This window comes from Myxocyprinus asiaticus, chromosome 20 (genome assembly GCF_019703515.2).
Source record: "Myxocyprinus asiaticus isolate MX2 ecotype Aquarium Trade chromosome 20, UBuf_Myxa_2, whole genome shotgun sequence".
Lineage (NCBI taxonomy): Eukaryota > Metazoa > Chordata > Actinopteri > Cypriniformes > Catostomidae > Myxocyprinus > Myxocyprinus asiaticus.
This window is the reverse complement of record NC_059363.1, coordinates 15694417-15720680: the sequence shown is the minus strand read 5'-3', so window position 1 is coordinate 15720680 and position 26264 is coordinate 15694417. Positions and strand designations below refer to the sequence as shown.

The window sequence follows — 26264 nt, the reverse complement described above, 5'->3', positions numbered from 1 at the left end:
AATTGTAACACTTTCAAAGACCATATTATAGCAAGTCCCAAAAGCAATATTAAAATACAACTTTATTAATCCTAGGTGCAATTTAGTAATGTATGTCAATATTATATCATATCAATAAATTTATTTTATCTTCTGTTGAAAACTACTTAAAAACACTTCTTCAATACACACACAACTTTACTATACCCCTTACTGTGCTTAAAAAAAAGATCGGCAAGAAAGTCAGGTCAGCAAAACTCAAACTGCTGCCCTGTTCTGTTTTTTGTTTTTAATATAAATGTGTATGATTTGAACAGTGGCTTTAATCAAATGTTACAATGAGTACTATATTAACACATTATTCATACTGTACAACATTACTTTAGTCAGAGCCAACAGATAAAACCATAAAAATAAAAAAAATTACAGAGTCAATAGCTTTTAATTTGATTTATGATGTATGAATATTATAACAATTTCCAGACTCAATTACTTGAGCTAAACTAACAGAGTAACATTTCTGCAGTACACATCACCAGGTAAAAGTTCTGAATTGCATGTCCTACATATAAAAACTTGTTTCCTTTTTGGCTACATGTACATAAATAAAATACACCAGTCATATAAAACAACGAATTCAAGGCACCCATACCTGGCAGGCATTTTTAATGCAAACTGTACTGCCTACATACTCGCTTTCCATATGGAATTCATAAATTAAAAAAAATAAAATAAAATAAAAAGTACTGGGTCAGCCTTTTAAAAAACTGTCTACCTCCAGCTGGTTAAATCATAAATGTTTGCACCACTAGATTTGGTGACAACAAAGAAAATGTCTGTTACATGACTGTCATGCTTACCAGAGTCTTTAAAAATGTTAAAGTTGAAAAATTGCCTTGCTTTCGTCATTTTTTATTTTCCTGGGGTCTCCAGATTTCGGTGGCACAAGATGTAGCTTTTTTTGTGTGTGTGTGTGTGTACAACATTAATAGAAGCAGTTAAATATACTAATGTCTGTACACCTCATTCCCAAAAGCATATAGGATTATAAACACAGTAAAAGAAAAAAGAAACTACAGACTCCTTCTTGGTCTTCATGGAATTGCTCTGCTGTGTACCTCTCCATAGTTCTCTTTGTCAATGTCCAAGCAATAAGACAATCAATGCCTGTGGTCAAATCAGACTCCAGTATACAGGGACAGGAAGTAGATGTACAAAAGGAAGATGGGATATATGAGGAGGGGTTTCTTTGTTTTGAATTCATCACCCACAAGTAAGGAGGCAGCACTGTATGCTGCCCAGAATACACCAAAAAGCTAAAAAAGAAACAAAACAGAAAGAATTTGTGACAACCATATTTTTACATTTAATAGAATTTATGTTCATATAATACATTTATTCCTTTTTTCTGTGTTCTCACCTTAATGAGTGTAGAGACAACTTCAAATCCCCCAATAACCAGAAGAAGTGGAGCTATTACAATGAGTGGCAGCAATGAATATCCAATCACTCCAAGGACTTGTCCATAAGACACCTATTAAATTTACATATAGAAAAACAAAACAAAAAGTGAGTTGGCAAGATTCTCTTCCAGCTCAAAAAAGTCATGTAATGTCTAACATTCTTCAGTTTATAAATACCTCTCCACCCAGCACTCTTGCTAGGAGGAAAATCGTCAGAGATCCAAATATCCAAATTGTAATAATCCAGGAAACAACCTAATTGGTTAAAACAAGACACTTGAGATACATACAAATCATCCAAGTTTGGTATATCTCTGCTGCTGTTTGGACTAATCAACTCATGCAAAAGTGACAAGGTCATTTTGAAAAGAAAAATTACATTTATTACAATATCTTTAATCCCCTCATAAAACAGACTATAACAGTATGATCAAATAATTACCAAATGCCTTTGGAGATTATATACATAAAAATCTTGCCCATCATCAAGAAACAAAGGCATAGCTCTTTTCCTCACCCTGAACTGTCCATATATGGAGATCATAGAAAAGAGCAGGACAACAGCCAACGGGCCCCAGAAGTCAGGGTTGTCCCTCACCACCTGTCTGTTAAATCCCAGTGAGGGCATGGGCATCAACACACACCTAATCTTGTAGTAGATATCCTTCAAATCAATGTCCAACTCCTCCCTGCACAAACAGTCAAGGTTTTGGCATTTCAGCATGTTAATTTAAACTCTTCTGCAACACATGTGGTCAAATCAGCAATACAACCAGCATCTCTGAAAGCAAATGTGACATCGGTAATACAAAATTGTCAATTATGTGCAGGCCCCGATGTAATCTACAGACTTTATTTTTAGTCTGAGGAATATTTAAACATGGAAAATATGTTACATGGAGCTGAGAGCACTAAATTCTTATTAGTAGCTAAATTATTTACAAGTAGTGAAAATTTCTTAAATGAACATTTAAGATGTGGGGAATGGGGGTCAGTAAGGTCAGCAGTCATTGAGTCTGTCCTCTGCACTTCTATAACTGTCTGATTTGGTTCAGCTACCAAGTCAGACATCAGAAGACTTCAAAGGATAGTTCGGACTTCTGAGAGGATTATAGATGCTCCCCTACACACCCTGCTAGAAATTTACACATCCAGAGTGACGAAAAGGGCTGGTAAAATCACTCTTGACCCCACTCACCCAGCACACTTCCTTTTCTAACTGTTGCCCTCTGGCCGGCGCTACAGAGCACTGTGCACTAGAACAGCCAGGCACAGGAAAGTTTTTTTCCCTCAGGCCATCCACCTCATGAACAGTTAAAACTGCCCCAAATACTTTCCTTTTGTCAGTACAACCATGTGCAATATTCAGTCCATCCATTCCTATTTACATCCATATTTCATTTATATTCTTTAACATATCCTACCTCTTCTTCAATACATCACCTGCACATAACTGTATATCTGTATTTAAAATATTCGAACAACATTACTGCCCTATTGTATATTTCTCTTTTTTTATTTATTATATCTTATTTTTATGTCATTATATGTATATATATTTAAATGTATATGTTTGTATGTATGTATTTATGGTTGCATTCTCTTTGCACTGGAAGCTTCTGTCACCATGACAAATTCCTTGAGTGTGTAAGCATACTTGGCAATAAAGCGCATTCTGATTCTGAGGCAAAGTGACCCCAAACACTTACAGGAGTGGTTTAGTGTCCACTGAATCGTCTTCTTCCACCTCAAGCAACCAACCATAACCCCTCTGCCTCAGGAACGTGGTGGCATAGGTATCCCTGGTGGTTTCAGGGCCCATATTCAATGTGACATCGGGAGCATCTATGGTTCCGCTGAGCTCTGGGTAAAAGAAGTTGTTTTAGATTAATGCATCTGACCAATGCTTCCCTTCTGACTTTTCAAAACAACTCCCATGTTATCATAATTACACCATACTAAGGCATACGTAAATGCATGTGCTAATTATCATACAAACACCAGATATGACTTCCAAGGTCTGCCAATGTAATTTCAGCATCAATCAGATTCATATGTCAGATCAGAGATGTCTGGATGCATTCGGGCCTTGAGCTACTGTACCTTCAGCGTCTGTCGATGAGACGAAGGTAAAATCTCCGTTGGTGGGAGAGAACTGCATGGCTGACAGTGATCACAGCTCAGAATTCACTCAGAATCACGCGCACCGCCACCGCACCTTCACACCATTGCCACGTTTAACGATTGCAACCGATCAGCTTTCGGACGGGACTGCTGCCTCAAAACAGTCATGGAGGAAGCAGGAAGTGCAGAACAACACAGACGACACGTCAAATCCTAGAGCGGAGCGGAACGGGGAGGCACGAGCTCCTCCCAGCGCAAGAACGGGGAAGCGACGTCACTATGGAAGTATTTTTATGACAAATGTCTTTGGAAAAAAAGCATGCTGAATTGCGCTTGTTGAAAAATAAATGCATTGCAATAGCAGTGCTTGCATTTTTTGGGGATGCAGTTTCATATGGGTGTATATTTACGCTGTGAATATTTCAAATGAAAACATTTAGAAACAAAACAGTCTTGAAGTCTGTCCCAAATGCACAATTTTATTGCATGCACTATGATGGACTTGCTGACTAGCGCCCCATCGATCTGCACTCGCATATGTCAACAAAGTCTGTACTCAGAGGAGGACTTAGGGTGCCATTTGGAGGAGGACTAAGGGTGCCATTTGGGACAGGACCTCCCTGTTGCTTTGATCTTCATCAGCTCCAGATGGCATCACCTGGTGGTGAAGCCGACTAGCACCCTTTGACTCAATCAGCTCCCTAGATCAGTATATCGTGAACACGAATTCGGGCACTGGTAAGGGTACTGATCCACTGAACATTGGGACACTTATGACTCAATCACCTGCAACATCTTAACAAGCTTGAGCATAGAAGCGCAGCTGTTATTACCCAGCACCATCACTGTATAGATGACACTATCGTTCATTTATATATATATATATATATATATATATATATATATATATATATATATATATATATATATATATATATATATATATATATATATTATTATTATTATTATTATTATTATTTTTGTTTTGTGTGGAATATTTATTATTACATTTTTAATTATGAAAAGTTGTGCTAAATGTTTTGGATTGAAATATTCATAGCATAAATATACAACCATATGAAATTGCATCCCCCCAAAAATGCAAGCTCTGTTAATGCAATGCATTTATTTTTCAGTTCAGTGTACTTTTTTGTTTAAAAGACATTTGCCATCAATATACTTCAATACGCCACACACAACTAAAGCACCACCAGTGACAACTTCTGCAAAATTAAGATAGGATTACACATACAGTATGATCCATTTATAATTCAGTGTGTTCTTACCTGTATACCAGTTCCTCTTCAGATTTGCCTCACCATTTAAAAACATTTCTGTGTGTACATCTCTGTGTATTTTGTGTGTGTGTACACTGCAATTTCTATATATGTTTACTGTGTTCTTTGTGCATTGCTTTAATAAAATGTGTTAATAAAAAGTTTAATAAAATGTCCATCTATCATCTAATATACTATCTACAGTCAGGGGTGTAAAGTAACGAATTACAAATACTCACGTTACTGTAATTGTAATTAAATTATTTCTGGGGAATTATGTAATTCCCCAGAAATTGTACTTTTTTCAGTAGTTTAACATTTTTATACTTTACTTTTACTTGAGTACATTTTAAGTGCTGTAACGGTACTTTTACTGCGCTATTTTCCAACCATCTGTGTTCCCCACTTACCTGTCCTGATTTTATTTTTATCTATCAACATGATTGGCAAGGGAGAGTCTCGTGACTCCCATCAAATCAAATCACAGGTAAAAAACTTGAATGGCAGCTGCAGATCAGTGCCAACTGTAATGGATGTGGAGGATGCCTCAAGCACAGTTCAACACCTGAACATCACAGCTGTACCTGAAAGGGCTTTTCGCAGTGAAAAAGGCCAGTTGCTTGATCGTGTCATGTGAGTTTAACTTGCTCAAGCCAGATATCAGCATTAATCCTGCCTCTAATTTGAAGAAACATATCGAGGTAAATTTCATATTTCTGCTTTCTAAATTCTGTGTCTATAACGTAGCCTGTAATTTAACTCTCTATCACTGAGATTATTGGGTTGATGTGAGAGATTAATGCAATGATATCAATAGGGCTGGGCAATAAAACGAACTATATGTTTATCGGAAAAAAGAGAGATGTCCTCGATCAAACTTTTGAGTAATTTTCTATATTTAGCCTATGTCCTACATCTAGACCAGGGGTGTTCATTACATCGATCGCGATAGCAAGACAACCACTGGTTGGTTGATCTAGATGAAATATAAAATATTTACTTTTTATTTCCTGACCTCTGTGGCTACGTGCTGTTTGATTGACAGGCGGCTAATGTTTGTGCGCTAATGCGGGTTCGCGCCTAAATGGTCAAATACACTTTATAATTCCACTAATGCCTGTCTTGGTGAGGATTTAATGTAAACGCAGTCGTTTATGTCTAAAGTTAACTTAAACAGTGGGACAAAAAGCGTATTTGCATCAAAATGTCAGACTTTAAGTGTTCAAGTAACCGAATTGAACACTGTCTAGTATGCTGTGTCATATAAAGGCTATTAATCAAACAACATGGAAACGAGAAAACCATTCACTACATTTGGCTGAATAACTTGAGTAGCTTTAAAAGTATTACTGTAACAGAATAAAACAGGAAAACTTTTAATAATAATAATGATGATAATATATTTTTAAATATTGTTCGTTTTTTAATAATACTGACCCCTGATGTAGAGAGTTTATTCATTTGTATAATAAATTACCAGGAAAGTAGAGATGATAAAATAATGTATTATTATGCTTAGCCTTTATAAAGAAAAGTTTCAACCCTTGTAGAGCAATACTTCAGGCAGAATATTCCATCAGTCACATATACACTTCAGAAAATTGTGCATCATGCATGAGAATGAGAACACAACTATTTCTGGCCTTAAAAGATACAAGAACTAAATCAGTGTTGAACATTGTATCTCAAAAGGAGGACAATGTGGCCCCCCATGTGCTACTTAAAAAAATAATTCACACAAAAATGAAAATTCTCTTATTATTTACTCACCCTCAAGCCATCCCAGATGTGAATGACTTTCTTTCTTCAGAAGAACACAAATTAAGATTTTTAGAAGAATATTTCAGCTCTGTAGGTCCATTCAATGTAAGTGAATGGTGACCAGAAATTTGAAGGTCCAAAAAGCACATAAAAGCAGCATAAAAGTAATACATTCAACTCCAGTGGTTTAATCCATGACTTCAGAATTGATATGATAGGTGTGGGTGAGAAACAGATCAATATTTAAGTCCTTGTTTGCTAGAAATTCTTCTCTCTGCCCAGTAGGTAGCAATATGCATGAAGAATGTGAATCACCAAAAACACAAGAAGAATGTGAAATTTAAAGTGGAGATTGACTGAGCAGGGGGAGAATTAATAGTAAAAAAAGAATTAAATATTGATCTGTTTCTCACCACATCTATCATATTGCTTCTGAAGACATGGATTAAACCACTGGAGGCACATGGATTAGAATAATTTTATGCTGATTTATGTGATTTGTGGAGCTTCAGTATTTAAGCACCAATTCACTTTCATTGTATGGACCAAAAGTGCTGAGATATTCTTCTAAAAATCTTCATTTGTGTTCTGCAGAAGAAAGAAAGTCATACACATCAAGGATGGCATGAGGGTGAGTAAATGATGAGAGAATTTTCATTATTCCTTTTTGAACGTGATGTAGCCCCTTTACCAAACAACTTATCCCATGTTTGCTCTGCCTCCTCTATTGTGAAGGACATGACGTGCCAAGTGATCCTGCTTATTTAGCTTTTTTTTTTTGCATTCCTTGCATTATTTTGAACATGTTTTATGCACAACAATAATGCACTGTCGGCATTAAGGGAAATTTAGACCCTACACATAAACTGATTTTAATTGTAATTATTTCATACATTACAATTTAAAATGGTGATCAGTGTATTGAAAATAACTTTTTAATCTTTTCATTTCTGTTATCATGTCTCCCTTTTATTTTTTGGAATCAGATTCATGTAGTGTTTATCATAGATAAGTGATGTATTTTAAAAGTTGGCATACAGTGTTCATTATAATGGGGCATAGGTTTTGCAACTCGGTACTCAATACTCACTACTCATGAGTACTTTTAAATGAGCTACACTTTTACTCTTACTTGAGTAGTTTTTAAGGACAGCTACTTTTACTCTACTCACACTACATTTTTTGGGAAGTAACAGAACTTCTACTTGAGTATGATTTTTCAGTACTCTTTCCACCCCTGCCAATTATAAATATACTTGCCATTACTTATAGACCACCTGAAATTTGGAAAAACTGGTTTGGCATAACAGCTAAAATATACCCTGCGGATATTTAATAAATAAAGATTTTGCAATGCAGATGATTTAGATCAGAATATTTTCTAACGTAATGCTTGGTTTGACTTAAAACCTAAATCACTGTGTGGTGCTGACTTTGCTGTGCCAGCCATGACAGCAGCTCTTTTACTTTCATTCTCTAGATATCTTTTGAGTTTAAGGAACTGCAGGGTATTAATGAGAACTGTTTGAAACACAAACCAGTTTGATGGAACCACAAACAGACATACAGTATATATAAAGAACATCAGAGACCGTGACTACATTTATATTCTGCTTTATGCACAGCTGGAAGTTTCATTCGTTATCTTTTATTGCAGGTGATTTTAAAGATGGATAAACAGGGTAATGGCCTGGAGATTGACCAGTGTCACCTGGGCCACTGCAAGTCGCTAGGCAACATCTTCACAGAAGAGAAGGTTCATTACATGTGCATCCTCTCTGGCTGCGACTACCTGCTGTCTCTGTATGGCACTGGCCTGGGAAAGGCGTGCAAGCTGCTATTAAATATCCCGGATATTCTAAAGGTGAGAAGATAAACATGGATTGTTTAAGCTTAATTGTTTGATGTACACACACCCACTTCTTGTTCTGACCATGATGGTTATAGTTCGACAGGACACACAGCATTCTGTATTTACACGCCGATAACTGCCTCATAATTTCAGCCTGTTTATATATCATTATTGTCATAAACACAAATGTGACATAGGACAAAAGACATATACTGTATATTCTGGATATTTTGTGTGATGCAGCGTAATAAGTCTCTAATGTTAATGTTTTTCAGGTAATAAAGAAGATGGGTCACTACCTGAAGATGGACATTTCTGTGCCAGATGAGTACATTGAGGGTTTCACCAAAGCCAACAACACGTTTCTGTACCAGCTCATCTTTGACCCCTTGAGGAGGAAGGTGGTTCCTTTGAACCCTTACGTGGATCACATTGATCCTGCCTCCCTCAGCTATGCTGGAACGTATCGATTACATAATCAGAGAGCAGTTAAACAGGGACTGCTCATCTTGTAATTTTAGTAGTTTTATGTTTATTAATTATAAATCTTGCCTTAATGATACAGATGAAGGAACTGAACTTTTTAACTTCTGACTTTATTCTAAATTGAAAAGCAAAGGTAAAATTTCTGCGCCACTTGCATCACTAAACTACATTTTTTTGTTCTGAAAAATTATGACCATTATCAAACTGGTTTCCTGAACACTCCCCCAATCTGGAAGTGGTTGGACAAACAGATGGTCCCATAGCAAACTTACACTAATGGATGAACCCAGTGTTGCTATGGTGGGATGCTCAAACAGAGCAACGTTTCGATAGTGCCACAGGGTTGACACATTTAGGAATCAGCCAACAAATGGTTATAGTTGTCTGCATGCTAAGCTGAGTTAGGGAAAACTATTTACATCTGACAGATTACACACATCACATTAAAGCATTAGCGCCACTGAACGAACAAATAGTCCCGCCACAACTCATGCCAGTGGTTGAGTCTGTGTTATTGGTCTGTATGTATGGGTTGCTCGAAACAAACAGGAATTTTTATAGCACCACAGAGACATTGTTTACAGTTTTCACGAAATGTAACCTGCAAATGGCTTACCAACATACTGTATGTCTCTGCATATTATGCTGGAATAAGTGAAAGTATTTGAACACAGAAGAAAAAAAAGGATTTCAAAGGCACCACCTGAATTTAAACTTAACTGATTAAATGCAGTAATGTCGGAGATGAGAAAGGGCTGGAAATGGCTCTTGGAAATCTGGACATAAACACAATGCAAAGGATAGATGACTTTAACCCTGATGCACCTCATACTCAGGTATTGCGATTTACCCTTTATCTGATTGAACCATACACTTAATTTTATAGCAAAATAGATGGAGTTTACCTCTCTTGTATCTTACCTCCAGCCGTCTAAATCTGCTCGCAGTAGTAGTTGGAATGACAAATGTGACACATTGCGGACGAGTATTTGGAGCAAGCATTATGAACCAGGCAGCACCCAGCCACAGAGTCCTGCCCCCACCATACGACCCCCTCCCACCCGGGGTAAACAGAGGATCGTCAACGTGCAGAGTCTAAAACTGCCTCTGGTGAAAAGACCCTGTGAAGGTAAGCAGGCCTGGGTGCCAAGAAGATGAATCACAAGATACATACTGTTGGGTGTTTAAAGATCCAAATTTATATTTCTGTTTTTATTAAGTTTATTATATTTTATTCTCTATGAAGGATTAATTTATAGTCTGAGGACAGGTGGTTTTGGGGCAGATAGTGATAATGTAATGTCATCATTTTTATAAAATAAAGAGAGGATCAAGTGAAATGCTACATTTATGTTATGACCATTCTAGTGGTCTATCATCTATAATTAATTTCAGGATGGAAATGTTGCTGCGACATGTTTGCCCATGTCTCAGGAATCAGTGCCTTGTTAAAGTAAAAACTTAATGAAAATGATCTTGCACTCAAAAAGCTCTAAAAGCAGTATGCCATTCTCAATTTTCAGTCATTACAAAATGTTTTGTCTGTGGTTAGAATCCAGTCTCTCTCTGGATGACCAGTTAGGACAAAACTCAGCTAGTGTAAAGAGACACTGTGCTGAAACTCCTCCTACCCCTGACCAGCTGGGTGTCACAGAAACCAGTGTTCCAAAGGATAATGGGTGTAGCATCACAATTGGACAGCCCCGGCCTCAAAACCGCTTTGCAACACTGCTGCAGTGGAGGAACCGGTCAGAGGAGAGCACTGGAGAACAGGGCACATGCAGAAGGTACAAGAGCATGATGGGAAATGTACTACAGGAATGTATGCTGTAGCTATCACCCATTTTTAATTCTTATACTGTTAAACCTTAATTAACAAAAAAAATAAAATAAACTAAGGTAACTGCCTTTGCCAAATTTTTAGACTGATTTGTTAGAAGGGCACCAAAATCAACACCAGATCCTAGGGTTCCCCCACCTCCAAACTCCATTTTAACCCTTTCTCCATCAGGTTCTTCAGCCATGGTGAATCCAGTGTGACAGAGACAGAGGAAACCTCAGTAAAACAAGAGTCTGTGCTAGTCACAGTCTAGGGGTCTTCAGCTGGTCAAGAAACACAAGAGAACTCAATAAAACTACTTCACATCCTCCCACCGCCACCTCAGACAGACTGTGGTCATCCTCCACCCCTTCAGGATTGTCTGCTCTGCAGCAGTACCACCAAAAGAAGGGCAGCTTCTCCTGGACAGAATCTGGTAAGCTGTCTGTCTTATCTTCTCCTGTAGAGGGCACCGAAGATCCTGAGAAATCTCCTGGTTCTCTTCCGTCTCAGGACAGTGCCTATTTCTCTCAGTCCAGCAGCACCCCTGCTAATGTGGAGGACTCCCTTACTAGCTGCCAACTCACAGAGTACACCTCTGATAAGGTGAAAAAAAATATCTATAGTTTTTCTTATTAATTTTTGGTAATAATAATATTCTTTAGTCTGTTTTAATTAGTGGTGCTTGCAAAGCAAATATTAAACTCTTTGGTATTATCTGACACTGATACCACAAAAAATCATCCGGCTTTTTAAGGAGACGAGTGCTGCTATGTTTTTAAATAATAAGACTCAGGATTTTTGCTTGGCGGACCATGAAACAGCAGCCAAACACCCCATAGATTTAAGGAGCAGAATATCATACACTTGGTTGGCTTTTTTTGACTTGAGCCAAAAAGCAAACATCCAGAACATCTTAGCAATCACACAGCAATATGCTTGCAAGCAACAAGAGCACCTTAGCAACCACACAGTGATGCCCTAGCGCCACCCACAACACCCTAGTGTCATGGTGGCCAGTTTTGCATGAGCAAGAACCACTTAAAAAAAGAGTTTTTAGTAATACATTACTCTTCAGGTTGTTGTAATTACCTCCTCTCTTTCTTTTTTCTTTCTTTTTCTCTTTGAAGGAGAGAGATTCAGACTGCTCCATCAGCCCTAGCAGTTCTCCCACAGACAAGTTCAAACCTGCTCTGAATAGAGCAAAGGTACATCTGTCTTATCATGATTGTCTTAAAATAACCAAAACCGCAGGATCAGCACTTTGCATTTCTTTTCCCTTACACCCTACATTTTATTTTGGTGGGGAAAAAAAAACATTGATATGACATTCTGATATAGTTTTTTTTTAATGCTCTTTCCCCACACCTCCACCCTCAGCCTGACTTCCTCTACCTGTTCTTTAGGTTTCAGGGTTGTCCTGGAAACAGCCTTGTGGGCAGGGTAAAGGCGGTAAAATTGAGTCCTCCACGGCAGCCACACCCAGCGATCTGAGAAAAAGCAGAGTGTAAAAAAAAAAAAAAATACAGTCAACAATGAGAACAGTCCTGGTCTGCAGGCAACCATCAGCGGCCTCTGGAGGGTCTTCAGCTTCAAAAAGTAAGTCAGCCTGTTTGTAAGTATGCACTCAACAGAGAAAGTATGCAAATCTACGCAGTAAAGATTTTTTTTTAAAAGACACTTTATCAGTGAACATAAGATGTTCGACTGGCCCAGAACTCTCAGACTGGCCCTGGCCCATTCTTATTGTTAAGCCCTGGCTCATGTAATAATGTATTGAACTTTGCTGATGACAAGCCTGAGTAAACTGTCGCAAGTAAACATATTTACAGTGTATTTGTGCACGGTTCGGGAAGCATTTACACCACGGTCGGTTCACCTCAAGTTTATTGATGCATCTGGAGCATAAGGTTTGGTGAAGAAAACAAAGCGTCAAACAGACAGGCACAGTTACAAGCTCTGCTATTGCACCTGAATGGCTCTGTAGATGGATACGCTCTGCCTGCGTTTCACGTGACATGACATCACTGTTCTGCAAGCGTTGTGTGTAGTTGAAAATGGCAGGTGGAGAAAACGAGCCACTGATAGAGAAGCCCGCTGCGTTTCTCCTCTCTGGGAACATTTTCTTTTTGCAGTCAATTTTAACAGCAATGGTCAAAACATCTTTACAAAACAGGCACTGTTTGCAGACATCGCTCGACGCGAGTGCAGTATACCGGTAATACATGTCAATAAAGCACATGAGGGTTTATTTAAAACGTGCACGCAAGTTCTTCCTGTTTCCTCGCTGTAATCTATCGGGAGCGTCAAAAATGCGCTTTGATTAATGGTATTAAGATGCCATTATAGTAATACATTGATACATGATTAATCTTTTACGCCGACATCACCCAGGGAAAGAGCCGCAGGTGAGCCGAAACGGCACACACTACCTTCCATTGCTAATTCGGACAGACATGAAACAATAACTAAAGTGCTTGGGGTTTTCATGTGGGATTTCCACATATGATTAAAATACTCGAGCAGCATTATCACAACATCCCTTCTCGTATGCATTTTAATAGCAAGGTTATTCCTTTTATAGTGATGTACAGCTTCCGAATATTGAATATATGTTGAGATGAATTTGAAGTGCACTTTATGTTGATGCATGTTGTTAAAAAGTTGATTTAGTAATAAGACAAATTTTTTTTTTAGTTATGGAGCCTGATAAAAATGAACCGTGGTTTTACTATAGTAATATTGTTGTAACCATGACTGCTGTCGCCATGGTTTTCTGAACAGAAATCATGGTTTTGATACAATTAACCATGGTTTTATAACAGTAATACTGTAGTTTCTATATAGTAACCATGATTTTACTATATATTGTAACCATGACAGTAACCATGTTTATATTGTGGTTACTATGATTTTACTACAAATGCCATGGTTAAACTATGGTTACTGTTGTAAAACAGTGATTGTTATTCAAGGGAAAATCTGTTGAATTGTTTACCAAATAGATTATTCTTTGGATTTGGCAGTAATATTGTTTTTCTGATCAAAGCAAATACCGAACCGTACCGAAACCGTGACGGTTATTTGAACCGTTACACCCCTAGTCTGTACCACTTGTAGCCAGCAGGGGTGATGTCATAAACCTGGTAACTCAGAAACTGATGTAATGGGAGTGGTGTGGTTACTTAGTTGATATTTGCACAACAGAGAGTGATTCTAGTAATTTAAAGAAGGGTGGTGTCTGGCTCATTCTGAAAAGAAATCTATTCTAATTATGCAATGCTTGGGAGATGCCCCGAGAGTTGAATTTTAAGGGCCTGAGTCAGTGCAGGTTTGAAAAAAGGGTAAAAGGGGAGGGGTCAAATCAACACGAGAATTCAACATGGACAAGTTATTTTAAGGTCTGGGTGAAACTAGGGACGTATTTAATGGTTGCCTCTCTCATTCCTTACTTTCTGTCAAAATTTCATTTAATTCACATTTAGAATAAAAAAGTATGTAGTTAAGAACTTGAAACAGAAGTAATCATTAATCAAGCCAATAATAGGCTATATTATCTTTATGTAACTAATTGAAAAGGCATTCAAATATAAGCTGTAAAAAGGAAATATTGGTTTGGGAGGCATACATTCCTCCTCATAGAGAAGGAACATACAGTAACAAAAAATTACAGTGAAGATTTCTTAGTCTGAGATATTTTCTGTTCTATTGCAATCATGTACTGAGATAAGTACAGCATTTGGATAAAGATGATCTGTAATGCGATGCACACTTGACTCTGACGTGAAATGGCTCAGTTAAATGAACAGTAGCTAAAAGACAGGCAATGCTGGACACATTCAGTAGTCGAATGGACCATTGGAGAGACATGTCTCATCAAGAAACAGTATTGTACAGCTGCAAACATGTACAGCAATGCACGTAAAATGCGCATCAGATGTGCTGCCTGCTCCACTTTATCCTGACCCTCATCGCAATTAAACCCCCATTCTAGTCTATTAAAAACAATATGAAAAGTACATTTGCCATTCAGCTGTTTTTTGAATATAAAATACCAGTCAAATATAAAATCTTAGTAATCCGATGATATCAGACAATGCTGCACAAAGAATTGTAATAATTTTCGTTTTGTTTCCAGTACTAAATATTTAACTTCTCAATACCCTTAAAATGATTTAAAAGGTTTTCTGAGAAGCAAAACCGCTTAGGTTAGATTTATGTCTGCAAAGATAAAAACATTTTGCCAAGGAATATTCAAGATATATTCTTTGAAAACAAGTTCATATCTTAATAAATAATGTTTCTTCATGGTGCAGCATCTAACCTTTGGATACATGTGACATTTGCAGTTTATCTCTTATAATACAGTTTCTCGTACCGTTAAACGCAGTAATCACGTGTTTGGATGGTGAAATGCATATGGTAATTGTATGCAGATGAGGATATGCATAGTAAAAACAGGCGTTGTACACTCCATATATGGTTATTTTGGGGAGTAGACGGGGTGGGGAATGAATCACATGCATGTAAGCACAATCTTCCGCTAGCTGGGATTTATTAAGTGAACTATGCGCAGGTTCTGGCGTACGTACAGTTTTATAAATCTGAATTTTTTTGTGAGTACGCAAAATTTGACTTTTGTGCTTACGCACACTTTTAGGAAGAAATCTAAGCAGAGTTTTATACATGAGGCCCCTGGTCACTGTATGCTTTCATTGTATGTTCTTCAAAATATCTCCTTGTGTTCCACAGAAGAAAGTGTGTAACAGGTTTGGAATGACATAAGAGTGAGTAAATGATGAAAAAATGAATAGAATTATATCGAAATAAAAACTTTGGGGCAGTTATTCCATTAAAGTGTTAAACTAAATGGCTTTTTACTTTTTTTGTGGTATAACAATATGCCTTATTTTGTTATTGCTATATATATTTTATTTTACTATTTGAAATGTGTTTGTTTCAGGGACAATTCAAAGTTAGGCGCTTGCAGGAAAGGTGAGCCAATGTCTCCGTTCAGAGAGAATGTGATGACAGAAACGGCTGCTGAATCAGATAAAGAGATTCTCATCAACACACAATGACATTTAACCTTTCAGTCAAGCCATTGTTTCTCTGTTAAGAGTAACAAAATAGCTACAAGCCAGTCATTGAAACATGTTCATGTTTCTGTACATTAAGTCAAATAAATAATGTTTTTAATATAAATATGAATTTTATTTTATTTTAATAAATGAATACACTATTCTCTACCTGTCTTTACATTTATTTTCTAATACGTGCTGCTCTGCAATGCATGTGTGATTTTGACCTTAAGAACAATCATCCTACCTGTGCGAAAAAGTCTAATTTTTATTGTTTGTGTTCACTAAACAGACTCACTGATAGAATTAAAGAAATGGAAACCGAATTCCAAGTGAATTAAAAATTAAATGCATGTGGGCTGAACAGTGTTAAGCTGGTTTAGGTGATTAGTATATAGGACAGATGCTTTAGGTTTAGGTATTTAGTATATTGAACAGATGCTTTAGGAGCTACGCTTGGCCTCATGGATCAGTTTTCTCTTTGGATTGGTCTGAGGACATCAGAGGAAAGACTCTCAAGGACATTTGTTATCGGTTCAGTTTTACAAAAATGCATGTGATCACTGTGAAACAAGTACTGTTGTCTAAGAGAGTTATCAGGAGAATCTTGATGCTGTTTTTTTGTGAATAAGACATGTGCATTGGCAGTCACATTCCTCAAGTGATTGTAAGTTAACTGATTCACTCACACAGTTTCTGAACACATTTAAAATGCCTGCAGCAGAATCCCCATTACTGTTTGAAGAAATATATGACGTCAACTCCTTAAGTGATGTTGGGACATGTCAAAAACAACATATCCAAACCTCTTCTGCAACTGTTTGCATGTTTTAAAAACAGCCCCCCAAATGTAAGCCATCATTTAGCAGATGGTTTTATCTAAAGCAATTTCCAGTAGGTTACATGAGGCACATTTCTATCATCTGGCAGAACAGTTACTGTTGCCAAAACGTGCTGTTCTGTACCGATCTGGACTTTGACGGTTATGGTTTCATTTTCCATTGTGGTGCTGCAAAATCAGGATTAGAATGAAAATAAATGACTAATTACCTAGGGTGTCAGGAATTGGCTGGTTAGCAGGTACCCTGCTTGCAGGTGCTGGAACTACACCCTATAATGGCAAAAAACATGTTTCTCCATTGACAACCATTTATAAGCTGTGTTTTCTGACAAAATTATTTTATTTTGCAATAATTTCATTTCAATATCTTTTTCCAGTGACAGGTTGTTTAAGGGCTCTTAAATGTGTAAAATGTGTCCTCTGTTGCCATTAGGGTTGCCAGCTGTCCAATATTGACCGGGATGTCCCGTATTTTAGCGTGTGGTGAAACGTGCCTTATTAAAGGCTTTGTGTCCTGTATTGAAGTGGAAAATGTTCAAGACGTCCCAGTCAGATGGCAAAATGCTTGAGGGGGACTCCAGTCATGCTCAGTCCCAGATGCAGTAAAAAAGCTCAAGAATCCATTTTTCGCATGGAGAAAAGTTGGCAACCGTAGTTGCCATTGACGAGTGATCGGTAGTATCGTGACAGCTGATACTGTGATTAATGCGCCCCTGGTCCTGAGTATGGTTAGCTAACCATGATTGTGTTCTAATTGAAATGCTACTAGAACCGTTACTCCACGTGCTCAGAACCATTCAGCCTGATGATAGAAATGCACCTATTTATGCCATGGACAATCCTCGTGAAACAACCTGAGGTTGTGCTTTGCCACCATCGTTCCAGTTAGCTTTGGCCACTGCAAGAGGCCAATCCGCTGGTTCGATGGCATTCTCCAGCTGGATGGCGAAGGTCTGTGTGTGTGTGTGTGTGTGTGTGTGTGTGTGTTTTTTAAGGCGTGCATTTGGTTTTACATCTTAAACTTTGGTTTAGTTTAGACCTGATCTAACTCCAATTATTAATAGATCTGACTCCAATTTATCGACCTCGAATTTAGATGAAGGTTCCAATCAAATTCTGATCATCATCATAATTTAGTGTTTGATTATTTGGTTCTCATTATTCGTTCGTTAGGTGTCTATGTCCAGAGTCTACCTTGGTCAGTAACATATAACTCATGAACGAGATTGCCAGTTCTCTCTAAGTCAGTAGTTGCACAGTTCTGCTAATACCATTTCATCGGCTTGATCACAATTAAAGGATAGTTTGGTTTAGTCACATACATACAGCTTGCTCAGGAGCGTGATAGTCAGTGACATGACGGTGCCAGAGGATTTGCTCTTATTCATGGCCCGTTGTAATAATTTATCCTGGTCATACACACATGGGACATCATGTTTTGCTCAAATATTTGTAATAATGAGTTCAAAAGAAATCCTGAATAAATCAAAGTTTTAACAATTTATTTACCAGGTAGGAATAAAGCTTCACATCAGAGAATCAATCGAGAGAAATTCAATCCAAGCCAATTCATAAATGATCAGAATGAACATACAATAGGTTCCAAGTCAGAGAAACATACCTGGCAATAGAATAACACAAAGTACCTGTGCGGGAGATCTGAATTACAGATTCCCCCTGAATGCTTTTGCCAGCTTTCCTTAAATATCCAGACAGAGCAAACATCAAAGGCCAAAAGGTTAAATAATGAGGATTCGGGGATGAATGGATTCAGTAACTCAGGAGGTGGTAATTTACATTGAGGCAGACACACCTCCACAGCAGAGACATAATTTCTCTAAATACGAAATCTTTTCTTATGACCAAGTCTACTGCTCTGGGATTGAGATTATAGTACCAGTCGCACTGAGACCTTTTCAATGATACTTAACATGTAGTTACATTCTTTGTACACATAGGATTAATTTAGATATAGAATTTAGATGAGTTTTAAGTTATCTTAAGCTGGAAGACAGAAGAGGGGGAGAGAGGAACAGCTATGAATGAGTTTTGCAATCCGTGCACTGTTGGGTGTATTGTTTCAGATGTAGATCATAATTGTGAGATAGGATCTGTATGCCTACTCTCACGGAGTCTCTTTGCCTCCCCGGGTACTTTAAATTCAAACACCTTGGCACCCCACCTTACACCACTAGCTGTGGTAAAATCACTGTAAGGCACTGTAAATAAAAAAAAAAAACTCTTCTCTAAAAAGTGTAAAATAAAAAAAATAAAAAAGATATTGTGGCAGAGGGATCTAATTTAATAGAATGTACATAGGACTATCCAACGAAACAAAACATATACAATGTCACTTTCTTGACAGGTACAAGAATAACTAATTTTTCACTCATGGTTGTGGCTTAAAGTGCACAAACTGTAGTGATACTCCTCTGGGAGCAACTTTGCCTTGCTTAAGGGCAAATGACTGATTAAGCCTTTCAGTAGAGCTCTCTAGTTAATAGTTTTCCCATAGAAGGTTTTTGAAGCTACAACCGTACCACATATAAACCCTGTCCGCTTTATATCTACATAAAAATAATGGTCTTTTTCAGAGTGCTGGGCCCTCTTTGGCTTTGACTGTGCAATTTTTCTGTGTTACAGATACCTGCAGGAGAATGTGGAGTGGTTGCATTCCTTTGAAATGTAGTCGGTATGTTCAATTCCTGACACACCTTAGTTTACAAGGATATCATGCAGCACTAGCAACAGTTGATTAAATGTTCATGTATGCTACAGGAAAGACTTATGGAAAGAAAATTACTGGAATGTCTGACATGAGTCCAGACAGAACTCCAAGGAGTTACAGGGGAATAGGGGAATACAGTGATGACGACCTGAAGTTGGACTATGGATGGAATGCTGACCACGTTTTGACAAATTGGACGTTTCTGGATTAATTGATTAACAAATCAATTCAGATTTTAGGGTTAGGGCAGATGTTAGGGTCTTCAACAACATTCTCATTAACTTATAATTTTCCTGTCATTATGATTTTGCCAAGTAAGACATGTTCCTGGATCAACATGCAATGTTGGTCCTGAAAGAACATTCCTGTCAAAAACAGTCCTAACCATAACCATGAGAACGGTTTTAATTAATAACATTAATTCTAAGCCTAACCCTAAAATCTGAGGGGTAATAGGAATGTTGTTCCAGGACCAACAAGGATGTCGATGCAGGACCATGTGCTAAATCATGGTAACCAATTTCCTTCTAATTTTAGGGGTAGTTAATGGCTAGGATTGGGGTTAGGGATAAGACATTCATCTTAGAACGTGTTTTACTCTGAAATATCGCTGTCACCCACTTATTATACCTAATAGCAGCAGAATTGGAATAGAGGGATAGTCCTATTCAGAATAACCCTTACAAAAAAATCTAAAGTTCAGACAAACTTGCCACAAATTGGCTGCAAACTTGCGACAAATTTCCCACAAATGTTTTTTTCACATGCAAATGAGCTAGCGATTCACGGCAAATGTTTGCCAGAGGTTTGCAACTCTTCACTGGTTGTGGTGAACCTGCAACAAACCTTGACGACAAAGATGAGTTTGCAACAAGTTTGCCAGAACTCTTGATTTTTGTAATGGAACTTGCAGTTTGTTTACATGCACTTTAAAATTTCAATTTTCAGACGGTCTAAAACAATTATTAATATTTTAAAGGCCACATACACACTACATAGTTTCAGGAGTGACAACCTCATTTAAATGTAGGAGTGAATCCACTATATTTTCACTCCATGGCTACGTTCACATGGCTACGTTCACAAAGTCAGTGTTTGGGATTGACAACCATATTTACTTACAGGTGTGAGTCTTGAAATGTCCCGTTCACACAACAATGAACAGCAGCAGTTTGCATGCTCTCTGTATGCATGAAGAATCAAAGTCACAACCGTATTCTAACAACTGTAACCATTGTGACAGTGACTAAAAGATGGCGACGTCCATTACACCGGCATGTCTTATCACAATTGCCGCCGTGTTATTAAATAAATTAGTCCAATCGAGGCGTGAGTTCATCCATGAGATCATAATCAACTGAGAGCAGCTTTGAATGCCATTTAACCACATGCAGAGCACAGCTTTTGTGTCGCGCGGCTCATGTGGAAAACAGTGGATGAATCTTCGGATGACACAGGGCTCATTTCTCCATCTCTGTGAGTTAACAAAACCCCACATGAAACACACGAGACCTGTACGATTCCGTTCACACAGCACAGATTTGCCGAGAATGTGGTTGTGAGACCTGAAAATTTGCGGGTGTCAGTTTGGTTATAAAATGCGGTTAACACACCCGTAAATAACTGTCATATGTGTGTGAACGTAACCGTATTAAGCACTCAAAACAAGTCTGACAACCGTATTCTGCTGTGTGAACGTGGCCCATGTGTGTATATGGAATACAGGAGTGACTCCCGTGTAACGGGAGCCAGCTTATAGATAGCTGTGCAATATACAGGTGCATCTCATTAAATTAGAATGTCGTGGAAAAGTTAATTTATTTCAGTAATTCAACTCAAATTGTGAAACTCGTGTATTAAATAAATTCAGTGCACACAGACTGAAGTAGTTTAAGTCTTTGGTTCTTTTAACTGTGATGATTTTGGCTCACATTTAACAAAAACCCACCAATTCACTATCTCAAAAAATTAGAATACATCATAAGACCAATAAAAAAAACATTTTTAGTGAATTGTTGGCCTTCTGGAAAGTATGTTCATTTACTGTATATGTACTCAATACTTGGTAGGGGCTCCTTTTGCTTTAATTACTGCCTCAGTTCGGCGTGGCATGGAGGTGATCAGTTTGTGGCACTGCTGAGGTGGTATGGAAGCCCAGGTTTCTTAGACAGTGGCCTTCAGCTCATCTGCATTTTTTGGTCTCTTGTTTCTCATTTTCCTCTTGACAATACCCCATAGATTCTCTATGGGGTTCAGGTCTGGTGAGTATGCTGGCCAGTCAAGCACACCAACACCATGGTCATTTAACCAACTTTTGGTGCTTTTGGCAGTGTGGGCAGGTGCAAAATCCTGCTGGAAAATGAAATCAGCATCTTTAAAAAGCTGGTCAGCAGAAGGAAGCATGAAGTGCTCCAAAAGTTCTTGGTAAACGGGTGCAGTGACTTTGGTTTTCAAAAAACACAATGGACCAACACCAGCAGATGACATTGCACCCCAAATCATCACAGACTGTGGAAACTTAACACTGGACTTCAAGCAACTTGGGCTATGAGCTTCTCCACCCTTCCTCCAGACTCTAGGACCTTGGTTTCCAAATGAAATACAAAACTTGCTCTCATCTGAAAAGAGGACTTTGGACCACTGGGCAACAGTCCAGTTCTTCTTCTCCTTAGCCCAGGTAAGACGCCTCTGACGTTGTCTGTGGTTCAGGAGTGGCTTAACAAGAGGAATACGACAACTGTAGCCAAATTCCTTGACACGTCTGTGTGTGGTGGCTCTTGATGCCTTGACCCCAGCCTCAGTCCATTCCTTGTGAAGTTCACCCAAATTCTTGAATCAATTTTGCTTGACAATCATAAGGCTGCGGTTCTCTCGGTTGGTTGTGCATCTTTTTCTTCCACACTTTTTCCTTCCACTCAACTTTCTGTTAACATGCTTGGATACAGCACTCTGTGAACAGCCAGCTTCTTTGGCAATGAATGTTTGTGGCTTACCCTCCTTGTGAAGGGTGTCAATGATTGTCTTCTGGACAACTGTCAGATCAGCAGTCTTCCCCATGATTGTGTAGCCTAGTGAACCAAACTGAGAGACCATTTTGAAGGCTCAGGAAACCTTTGCAGGTGTTTTGAGTTGATTAGCTGATTGGCATGTCACCATATTCTAATTTTTTGAGATAGTAAATTGGTGGGTTTTTGTTAAATGTGAGCCAAAATCATCACAATTAAAAGAACCAAAGACTTAAACTACTTCAGTCTGTGTGCATTGAATTTATTTAATACACAAGTTTCACAATTTGAGCTGAATTACTGAAATAAATGAACTTTTCCACGACATTCTAATTTATTGAGATGCACCTGTATATAAACCTCACTCTCCTGACCTCAAGAGGTGCAATAGCGACTGACGTTAGGGGCTGTAGCCTTTAGCCTCTTTGTTAGCGCACCCTCCTCCCATGCCGGAGACGCCTGTTCGAGTCCCGTACAGAGCGGGTAGAACAGGAGCGTCACAATGGTTCCGTGACCCGGATAGGAGTGAGCTTTAAGGGGGTGATTGTAATGGGAGCCAGCTGATAGATAGCTGTGCAATGTGTATAAACCTCATTCTTCTGACCTCAAGAGATGCACTAGCCACTGACACTAGGGGCTGTAGCCTTAAGCCTCCTTGTTAGCACACCCGCCTCCCATGCCGGAGAAGCTGGTTCAAGTCCCATACGGAGCGGGTAGAACAGGAGCTTCACACCCGCAATTGCGATCATAACTATAGCAACACTGCTGCATCTTGCACCTGTGAATAGGACACATGAATGGCACCAGTTTAACTCGTTTTATGTTCGGTGTTTTTGAGCAAAGAAAGAGATTATCCACAACAGACGAATTATCACCCAGCAATGTTTAGTAAGATGCCGTCTTTTTTTAATGCGCGTCTCTGGACTGTAATGTACGGGTTACTTGAGACCGCAGGGCTATTGAGAGTGAAGACGCACACCTCTGTTTGTGTGATTTACATCAGGAGAAGACGGACACATCTCACATGCACTATTGATCACGTCATTAACAACTAGTTGTTCATTTCGGTTCTGTAAACACTACTTGGAATTTATGAAAATGCAGTTCTCATTACTGTAAATTACTGAACTGTGTGTGTTCAGAACAGGATAAGCACTAAAAGGTGAACTGACAACTGTATTTAGCTGCAGTGTGTACATGATCTGTCATGCAAAGATTTTTCACAGCAAAGAAGGCTGTGAAAAATATGTTTATACTGTGTTTATACGTTTGATCTTTCATTAAAAAATTCACAAAAATCTAACCTTTAATTGAAGTAAAAACAACTGAAAGAGGGGAAATATCTCATTATTAAATAAATATTTGCCTCCAAAACACGTTTGCCACAATTATTGGCACCCATAGAAAATCTTATGAGTAAAATATATCTTAAGTATATTCCCATTCATATTTAGTCCACCTGGGTGACTAGGAACAGTGACTAGGTGACTTCCTGTTTCACAGGGGTATAAATATGATGTAACACACAGGCCAAATTCCCTTAATCATCAATCACAGTAGGTCACACTAAAGAATATAGTTCTGATGTGCGGCAAAAGGTTGTTGAGCTTCACAAAATGGGAAGTGGCTATAAGAAAATAGCCAAAGCATTGAAAATACCAATTTCCACCATCAGGGCAATAATTAAGAAGTTCCAATCAACTGGAGATGTTAAGAATAGAATGGAAAAGGTTAGGACCCAATTTGTTATGTGTTTAGCCCCTATATTAATGACCGCCCCATCGCCTAAAATACAGAGTCTGGGGCAAAATGAAATTTGAGTGCCCAATACATCACACATAAAACTTGGGTTGCGTCTCCATCTTCTGATTGGCATCGCCAGCAGGTGGGTGTGTCTTTCAGTCCAAGCCTGTACAATCTAGAGGGGGTCCAATAGAATTGATGTAAAATCTTAAATGGCATAAGATGCACCCTTGCATCTCCAGATGTAGACTTGACATTTTTAAGAATCCTAGCCCACACTCCCTCCTCCAATACCAAGTTTAAATCTTTCTCCCATAATCTCTTGATATCAAATCAAATCAAATCACAAATCACTTTATTGTCACACAGCCATATACACAAGTGCAATGGTGTGTGAAATTCTTGGGTGCAGTTCCGATCAACATAGCAGTCGTGACAGTGATGAGACATATACCAATTTACAATAACATCAAATTAACACAACACAATTTAAACATCTGTTATACACATAATTACACTCAACAATATACAAATAATAACATACACTGTACAGTATACAATACGCTGTTTTTGTTTTTTGTTTTTTTACTATATAGATACACATTATTCAATAAAAATTAAAAATAAAATATATATATAAAAAGTATATATATATATATATATATATATATATATATATATATATATATATATATATATATATAGAATGTACAGTATTGTACTGTATTGACATTCAGGCTGTTGGTTGATAGTCAGTTGTTAAGAGAGAACATAATATAATAATAATAATATAATTTATGACAGTCCGGTGTGAGATATAAGAGTAAGGGTAATAAAGTGCAGTGCTGATGTATTTTGATCGTGGGAGATCAAGAGTTCAGAAATCTGATTGCTTGGGGGAAGAAGCTATCATGGAGTCGGCTGGTGCGGGTCCTGATGCTGCGATACCGCCTACCTGATGGTAGCAGTGAGAACAGCCCATGGCTCGGGTGGCTGGAGTCTCTGATGATCCTCCGAGCTTTTTTCACACACCGCCTTGTATATATTTCCTGGAGGGAGGGAAGCTCACCTCTGATGATGTGTCTGGCAGTTCGCACCACCCTTTGCAGTGCTTTGCGGTTGTGGGCAGTGCTATTGCCGTACCAGGCGGAGATGCAGCCAGTCAGGATGCTCTCCACAGTGCAGGTATAGAACCGTGTGAGGATGTGGCGGTTCATTCCAAACTTCCTCAGCCGTCTCAGGAAGAAGAGGTGCTGATGAGCCTTCTTCACAACAACTTCAGTGTGGACGGACCATGTGAGTTCCTTAGTGATGTGGACACCCAGGAACTTGAAGCTGCTGACTCTCTCCACTGGTGCTCCATTGATGGTGATGGGACTGTGTTCTCTGTCTTTTCTTCTGAAGTCCACCACAAGCTCCTTTGTCTTACTGACGTTGAGGGAGAGGTTGTGCTCCTGACACCAGTGTGTCAGAGTGTGCACCTCCTCTCTGTAGGCTGTTTCATCATTGTCAGTGATCAGACCTACCACCGTCGTGTCATCAGCAAACTTAATGATGGCATTGGAGCTATGTGTTGCCACACAGTCATGTGTGTACAAGGAATACAGTAGTGGGCTGAGAACACAGCCCTGCGGGGCTCCAGTGTTGAGGGTTAGTGATGAGGAGATGTTGCTGCCTATTCTAACCACCTGGCGTCTGCTTGACAGGAAGTCCAGGATCCAGCTGCACAGTGAACTGTTTAAGCCCAGAGCAAGGAGTTTCTAACTAGAGTGAACTAACCTCTGTAGCTTCAGCCGCGAGAGCTCTCTCCGCGAGGGCGGTGTTATTTCCCTCGAAACGAGCATAAAAAGTATTTAGCTCATCCGGTAGAGAGGCAACAGTGTTCATGGCGGAGTTTTTATTCCCTTTAAAGTCCGTGATGATGTTAATTCCCTGCCACATGCTTCTAGAGTTGGTGGTGTTAAACTGTCCTTCAATCTTGCTCCTGTACTGGCGTTTTGCTGTTTTGATAGTTTTTCGGAGGGCATAACTGGCTTGTTTATGCTCCTCCGCGTTCCCGGAGTTAAAAGCGGAGGTCCGCACATTAAGTGCCGCGCGAACATCGC

The 26264-nt window shown here is 38.6% G+C and overlaps 1 protein-coding gene and 1 pseudogene across 1 annotated transcript; one reads left to right on the top strand and one right to left on the bottom strand.

The window, feature by feature from the left end:
• Positions 1–42: 42 nt before the first annotated feature.
• On the bottom strand, positions 43–3770 carry yipf4 (Yip1 domain family, member 4). The gene is made up of 6 exons (XM_051646545.1): positions 3546–3770; positions 3152–3305; positions 1960–2131; positions 1620–1697; positions 1400–1513; positions 43–1295 (listed from the first exon to the last, which is right to left on the bottom strand). The coding sequence occupies exons 1-6, from the start codon at positions 3601–3603 to the stop codon at positions 1158–1160; spliced, it is 714 nt and encodes a 237-aa protein (XP_051502505.1). The 5' UTR covers positions 3604–3770; the 3' UTR covers positions 43–1157.
• Positions 3602–15899, top strand: LOC127410811 (exonuclease 1-like; annotated as a pseudogene).
• The last annotated feature ends 10365 nt before the right edge of the window (positions 15900–26264 follow it).